Source organism: Canis lupus, chromosome 2, assembly GCF_048164855.1.
Source record: "Canis lupus baileyi chromosome 2, mCanLup2.hap1, whole genome shotgun sequence".
Classification (NCBI taxonomy): domain Eukaryota; kingdom Metazoa; phylum Chordata; class Mammalia; order Carnivora; family Canidae; genus Canis; species Canis lupus.
This window is the reverse complement of record NC_132839.1, coordinates 2,129,599-2,137,502: the sequence shown is the minus strand read 5'-3', so window position 1 is coordinate 2,137,502 and position 7,904 is coordinate 2,129,599. Positions and strand designations below refer to the sequence as shown.

Below are 7,904 nucleotides of genomic sequence, written 5' to 3'. Positions count from 1 at the left end.
AAGGATAAAAAAATTAAAATGATATAGGTGTAACATGATTAATTCCATGGTTAAGTTGTAAAAACAAGATAATCAATAGATTCTCTTCCATATAAAATAAGATTGTAACTGGCTGTGGAGAATAAGAACTAGCGTACAAAAATCAGAAATACAAAAAAAAAAAAAATGGAAAGGTCCTCGGCTGCTAATGAGGGTGGCAGCGTACAATTTTTTTGTTATTATGAAAAAGATAGTATATGTTTAATAAGAGAATGTGAGGAGAATTGACTATAACTGAAATAAGTATTTCATGCTCTGGTTTCATACAACGGGGTTTGACAACTGTATTAACTAACATGCAGCAAACCTGAAAATGCACAGCAAAGTGTATCCTTGGGTTTTATCATCTTGTCCTGTGAAAGTTTCGTGTTCCCCCAAGGCGCTCTCGGTGCATCTAGTCAGCTCGGCAGCCCTGTGCTGCTGCAGCCGCTCTGGGTTGCATCTCTTCCCAGGTAAGATACTTTCTAGAGAGGAGTTCGGAGCCGTGTGGAAGGCATTTATGCGAGGAGGCCATTTTCGGTATTCGTGGTCTCTGATTTTTCTCTGTGCTTCATTCTCACAGGCTGTCCCGTGAGAGCCACGTGTTCTTTGAGGAGTGGAAGGAGATGGAAGAGGAAAAGGTATTTAATTTAAATTGTCATTATTTCTGCCACTCTGCTTTACCATATCTGAATTCTGAAAAGCCACGTATGAGTCTAAATACCTTATTTCTGTGTCTTCCAACATGTCACTTTCAACGTGTGTTTAAGAAGGGAAAGCCCAAAGTCCTGTGGCTTTCTGGTTAAAGGGACCCTGAAAGGGCCATAAAGGTTCCATTAAAGGACATTTCCCCTGTGTTTGCCACACCTGGGAGTCTGGGGTCGTCGTGAGGGCAGCGTGTCCTGTTGAGATTTGGAATAGATGAGACTCAGCTTTGTTCCCATGTGTGTGAATTCAGACTCGTTCTCAGGAGATCCGTTTGGGAAAGAGTAGGATGATGGGTAGGGGATCTGAAAATGAGCTCTGTGAAACTGTCCATGAGCGTGTACCCTTGAAAGGCTTCACATGCCGCGAGGCACACGTCCCTCGATTAAAAATCATGATTCCTCAGGCCCCTCTATAGCCTGGGCCACCCCAGGACAGGATTTTTTACCCCAGGGGCCTGTCACTGAGGGAGGGTCACTCCAGGTGTGCAAGATGCCTGGAGTGCTCATGGCCTGCAGCAGCCCCTTGTGGGGAGCAGTGATGAAACCTGGTCCCAGGCTGCTGTCACGGGCCTGCTGGTGCCCCAGCCCTTTGCTGGTGATGGCGGAACCGGGGGCAAGTGCTGCAGCACCAGCCGGTGGGGACAGGGACTGGGAGCCCACCGTGCTCTGGCCCCCCATGGCCACATGTCCCAGTTTTCCCTGCCTGTTCCCTGAAGCCTTCCCAGTTGTACACGTTGGCCACCAAGTCAAGGTTTTTATTAGACACTTGGTCACCTGACAAGCGCACAGGCCGTGCGTGTGCCCGGAGGTGGCGAGCGGCCTCTTGCCCGGGGGGCACACCTGTTACTCTTGCCTCCAGAGGAGAGTGCAGCTTCCGGCAGTGGTGTCCCCATGTGGACCTGCCCGCCCCTGCTGCCCCTGCTGCCCCTGCCTCAGTGGCCTGAGTCGCACCTAGCTTGCTGGCTGTGTCTGCAGGTGTGAGACGTGCCACTTCCTTCGAGGGCGGTAGGGCCTGAGGGAACGGTCCTCGGCAAACCCAAGCCCCTGAGCCCCATGGGGCTTTAGGGCCCTATCCTGGCGCTCCTGCTCCTATGGTTCCTGATGCATCCTCTGCATTTCCCTCTGGGGGGGCGGCCCCGGGGTTACAGGCCCCAGTGCCCTCCATGCAGCCTTCCCCACAGAGAGCTGGCCCCGGGTTCTGGAAGCCCACAGGCTGATGCCTGTGCAGCCAGGGGCGTCGCTCTGGTCCAGCCCTGGCTTACAGTCCCCGAGGCCCTGACTTCCCATGGTGTGCTGGCTGAAAGTGGGGCCGGGAGTTCTGCACCCTTCTCCCCTGGGGAGGGGCGCCAGGTCCCCTCCATGAGTGTGGCCTGTGGGCTATAGTGACTTGCTCCTAAGGAACGGAGCTGACGGAGGCGGGGGCCTCTGAGGAGAGGTCACAGGCGCTGCGGCCTCAGTCCTAGCTCTCCACTGACTGGCTGCGGGGGAAGCCAGAGGTCACGAGGACCCTCGAGTAGCCCTTTGGACAGGCCCCCAAGTGGAGGAACGGCCTTCTCCTGCCAAAAGCGGATTCTCTGGCCCTGGTCAAGCCTTCGGATGAGTCTAGCTCACTGACTCCTTGACAGCAAGCTCGCACAAGCTGGAGCCAGAGGCACCAGCCAGACTCCAGAGTAGAGCAGAATCTGGGAGCTGAGAGAAGGTCATGGGTTCAGGATGTGTGCTGTGGCTGTGACGTGCTGGGTGATAACAGCTGGCCAACACAGGTGGGCATGAAGCCACCAGGGCTGGGCCACCTGTGTGGCCCGGCCTCGTCCCCGCTCGGCTGCTGTGGCAGGACAGGATAGATCCCCTTCCTGCTGTGAAAATACACAGGTGACAGGAGGCTTCGAGGTGGGAAAATGGCATTTATTTACAAGGTGAAAGGCGACTCAGTTTAGGGAGGACTTGTCTCACATTGGGACATACTGACCTCTGGATGGGATCACCAAAAAAGATAGTGGTGGCTCCATTTTATGAATTTTCTTTCAGCTTGAACAAATTCTGAATCTGTGGCAGGCAGGGGTACTTAGTTCTGCTTTAGGGCTCCTTTCTCTTGATAAAAGTTGAGGGAAAACAGGAAACTTAGCCAAAATCTGAGATGTGCCTTAATGTCAGAAGCAATGGCCCAGTAGACACGGCCCTCTGGACACATAAGGGCCAAGACTCAAGGTTTCCCAGAGCGAGCATCTGACCCCCACTGTCCAGAAGCTGAGTGGCCACTTTGGAGCAGTTCCACCTTCTGCTCTTATCTCCAAGGCCAGTGCCTTAGCCTCTGCTCACATGAAATCGAACTAGAGGACCCAGCCAGCCCCTTCAGCGGCTTGGGGTGAGCCGGGTGATGTTTCACGTGTCATACACAGGGAGAGGATGAACCCCCTGGGCTCCAGGGTCATAGGAGCCCTCCAGAAGGTTCTGATGATGCCATGGCATCGTGTGCTACATCCCAGGTAGCTGGGTCCACATGAATTAATGTCTTGAAGTCTTGTCTCAGATCTTTATCTTCCTACAAGCGTAAGCCTCTTTATCTGTGTACAAGGGCAAGTGAGGCCTGGTGCCTTGTGGCTAGAGAATGCCCCAGAGTAGGTCTTGGTGGCAGGGAGCAAGGAAGACCAGGTTTGGAGGGGTGTGCGACTGCCCTGAAAAGGGAAGATGGTGTAGGCCTGAGCGGAGTCTCGGCTGACTCCTGTTTGTATTCAGAGGCAGCCCTCCAAGGCCACCTGGACAAGCCAGTGCCTCGGCCCCAAGCTGGTAAAGCCTGCAGAAGGGAACAAGCGCAGAGGGTGGGGCACATGCTGTTTTCATAGCTGCCCCTCCATCTACTCCGGGGGCTCTGCGAACACACGAATTGACACGGACGGGTGAGCGCATTCGCACAGCAGGCCTCTCCAATGACAAGCCACACCGGGTACCTTACAGCTTGCATGTTTATTGAACAAATACTACTAAAATAGCTGAAATACACTGGGTACTTGTTGTGAGTGCATCAGTCAAGATCACATTGTTTTTTTTACAAAAGCCTGCGTTGTCAGCAGCATACAACCGCAACTCTACGTAAATGCCACAGATGCAGAATACGGTTTTCTTGCTCTATTTACACAGCTGATAGACCTATTCTAACCAAGGAGGGAGCGGGAAGATGCACAAGAGACTCAGGTCAAGGGGGGAGCGAGAAGAGTAGGAAGAAGGGCGGCGCATGCATCTTGGGGTTAACAGTCAGGAGGGCACAGCGCGGGACCAAGCCTGCCCCGACGGGAAGAGCCAAAGACGATTATATAAAAATTAAGGTGGGCTTTCAGACTGGCTAACACAACAACAATCCATGAGTAGATGGTATTGTCTGGTTTTCTTTTTTGTTGATCCATTTCATTGGGAGCAAGGACAAAAATGTAAAGTCTACACCTTGCTTATCAAAAACTGCCAGAAAAGAAGTGCTCTGCCTTTTTTTTTTTTAATTTTATAAAGACATTTTTTTCCAACTTGATTTTCAGGAAAGGTGCGAATTTGCAGATTCCTACTCAAATGCCAGTTTTTTGGATTTTTTTTTCCAGAGGGCGTTTATTTTAAAAGTTGGCCCTCTTTTTCCCCCCGAATATCCTTTCAAACAAAAAGAACCAAAAGAGACACCTAAAAACGCCTGTCAAATTATTGCTTTTCTTTCTCTAAGCTAGGCAGGCGAGGCTACCAAAAAGAAGAGATTTGGTAAGTAAATTACAGTTTTGTGATTGCTCCCGCGACAGGGACTGCACGTCTGTGAGTGCCCGCCGATGAGACGCGAGTCTCTTACTCTCTCTGGTAGCATTCACTCAACCTACAGCGCTGAAGAAGAAAGCCACACTGAAGACACAAGGAGAACAAGTCAATCCAGTCTAGAGAACAACATTCAGGGAAACAGAGTACCAACACCTTCTTAGAACATGGAAATAAAATATAACTCCATCAGAGCTACCTCGCCAAGGAGCATGTTGAAAGTCCAAAATAGCACCATTCATCAGTGTCTCAGGTCCTGTGGCAGCATCTCGGTCACTTACCACAAGGAAACAATGAGTTTCAAACTACTTCTATACATCAAAAGAGTACATGGATAAAATATAGAGATATACAGACAATCGATGAACATAAACTACTAGGCTTGTTACATCTAAATGAAAAAAAAAATGGGGACTCTCAGCCTCTGCGAGAAGCATTCTGGAGCAGTGTGAGTGAGAAGGCAGGAGTGGACCGGTTGTGTGAGAGCAGAGGGAGTTTGAGTTGTGGAAGACATCGTTGTCGAGAACCAGGCCTGAAGGCCCACCTGGAAGGGTTGTAAACGTGGATTCACAGTGTGAAATTCTGAGCGTTTCACTTGAGTCAGAATGAGTAAAAACTGGTTTGATGATACCTATTTGTCCACTGTAAATTCTCTAAAGCAAGGCTCAGAGTCCCATAGTTTCTTCTTATACTTGATGATTTACACAGAAAAAAATCCCATATATGATACCATGACCTCATCAATACCCATACACCATATGTAATACAAATGGAGGTGTGACGATTAAAAAGAGTGGAGGTAACCGGTGCCTGCGGCGTGGAGTTCACTGCTGCCAGGTGGAGTCAGGGAGGCCACCTTCATCTGGTCATCCTTCTTGCGGTTCACTTCCTTTGGGATCGGAAGTCTTCCCTGCAAGGCAGGTGGACCCGTGTGCGCACACACACACATACACACAAGACACTTAGTCATGCTTCTGAAACCATCTGAAATTTTTTGCTTCTCCCTCCCGCCTTTTATCCTTGAACTCCCCGTGTTTAGCAAACAGAGTTTACATATTAAACACAGTTCACCTGAATGTAAATATTAGGTCTGTGGGGGCATGAAGTGATTAAACACTGGCTGCCTTGGCTTCAGTAGGATCAAGTGCTTCTCTAACGGCCATGCCCAGCCATGTGGGAGGCAGCATTCCCCAGAGTCAGGTTTCTGAGGACAGGGCCCAATGTGAGGCTGCGTAAGGGGCTCGTGAGCATGTTAGCACATTTTCTTTAAGGTGTTTATGCAGTGGAGGTGGGTAACTGCCTGCCTTCCAGTATATAAGAACAATATTTAAAAGCAGAGTCCCTAGGGCAGCCCCGGTGGCGCAGCGGTTTAGCTCCGCCTGCAGCCCAGGGTGTAATCCTGGAGACCCCAGATCGAGTCCCACGTCAGGCTCTCTGTATGATGCCTGCTTCTCCCTCTTCCTGTGTCTCTGCCTCTCTCTCTCTCTCTGTCTCTATGAATAAATAAATAAAATCTTTAAAAAAATTAAAAAAAAAATAAAAGCAGAGTCCCGCTTGTACAAAGGTAACTTGTTGTATGGTTTATTCTCTGAGCACCTGGCCCAGGCCACATGGGCCCGATAATCAGAACCACAAGTGGCTATCAAAGGAAAGAGGAGGATAGTGCGACTCCCACCAGGCTAGAAGGTAGTGAGATCCCCCGAGTTCGGACTGGAGCTATTCTAAGTCTAGCCGCACACCCTGGGGAGGTGGTGTTTGTGTCTGTCTGCAGTAATCCAGCCACAGCGCCACTCCTGCTCCGTCAGGCACCCATGCGGAGAAGCTCTCCATCATAACCAACTAGCAGGAGGACAGGACAACGAAGCCTTTTGCTCCAGGGATGATCAGGCTTAACTTGACCACAGATCCCTGTGTATCCCGATCAGGTATGAAAACAGCGATTGACAACAGTCTGTCAGCCAAGCCATTAATTGCTGGGGTTTTCTCAGAAACATTATCCAGTATGATTTGAAAAGATTTTTTTTCCTCCCCTTTTTACTCAGGTCACATGTTCTAATAGGACATTTACAATAAGCTATTTTGACTGGATATGAATACTTGGATTAAAATAATCTTGCATTGAGATCTGTAAATTATCACATTTGAATTTCTAAGAATTCAGTGGCTAGGAACTTTAAAACCACCTGAAACCTGAATAAATGTTTTCAGCAGCCCCAGGATGAACTAAATGTAACAGGTAACTCAACTTTAAAAGGTCTTTTTTTTTAAAATATTTTATTTATTTATTCATGATAGTCACAGAGAGAGACAGAGAGGCAGAGACACAGGCAGAGGGAGAAGCAGGCTCCATGCAGGGAGCCCGACGTGGGATTTGATCCCGGGTCTGCAGGATCGCGCCCCGGGCCAAAGGCAGGCGCCAAACCGCTGCGCCACCCAGGGATCCCCAAAAGGTCTTATTTCCAGTACATATTTCTTTTTATGTTAAACATCTTATATGCCTAAGTTTTATGTTTAAAAATCTCAAACTCTCAAAGCATACAGCATCTTCAGGATGTATAGAAAATCCATTCAGTATATATTTTCATGCTCCAGTCTTAGATTGGGATTTATAATTTCTTTTGGTGTAAGCAAATAGCAACAGGACCTAATCTGGAAACTGAATTAAAATATAACTCATCACTCACACACGATGAAGGATTTAATAGAGTTTCAGAAGCATTATATTGAACAGTCTTTTTCAGTCTAATTTTAATCTTGAAATTTTGGCATGCAACCCCAGGATTTGATAAAAGAAATCCATTGTAATCCTGGTGCTTTTAAACTGTCCCTCTTCTCGCCTTGGCCAGTCAGCCCAGGTCACAACGTGAAAAACTTAGGTTTTGGACAAATGAAGGATTCAGTGCTGCTGATTACCACAGGCCAGGAAGGAAAATCAAAACTTCTTAAGTGTGATTCCACCCAACTGCACCCTGGACGTGGCTGCCCTTAAAGCTGCTCACTTCACTTTTGCCCAGAAGTGAATATATAGTCAGTCTCTGTGTAAGTCTCCATCTTACTAACCCATTAGCTCTGTGGAAAAATCCACAACAAAACCAGATGAAGATTGGGTGGGATTCTGGGTAATTTGGGGAGAGGTATTCCAGAAAAAAAAAAAAAAAAAACCCTATCTTCAGCAGATAACGGCTCCTAGAGCACTGGGGATCTTGAGCTATCTAGAAGGCGGGGCAGCAGGGACATATGCATCCAGTGCCCCACAGGCCGGCGCTCCTGGAGGGTCCCATAGCTGATCTACCCCAGGCTGCATGACCTCTCTCCTGAGGACTGTTCATGTACGAATCCCCCAGTTACTCAGTAATGTGCCTTGGACCAAGTAAGTCAAGACTCTCTTTTTTG

At 48.6% G+C, this 7,904-nt stretch overlaps 1 protein-coding gene across 1 annotated transcript in view; it reads right to left on the bottom strand.

Moving 5' to 3' along the window:
• Nucleotides 1-3,670: 3,670 nt before the first annotated feature.
• LOC140610920 (uncharacterized) overlaps nt 3,671-7,904 on the bottom strand; it is a 29,907-nt gene continuing 25,673 nt past the window's right edge. Inside the window, exon 6 of the mRNA XM_072787481.1 lies at nt 3,671-5,421. Coding sequence (XP_072643582.1) covers nt 5,394-5,421 — 28 coding nt within the window. The 3' untranslated portion in view covers nt 3,671-5,393. The remainder of the gene's footprint in view (nt 5,422-7,904) is intronic.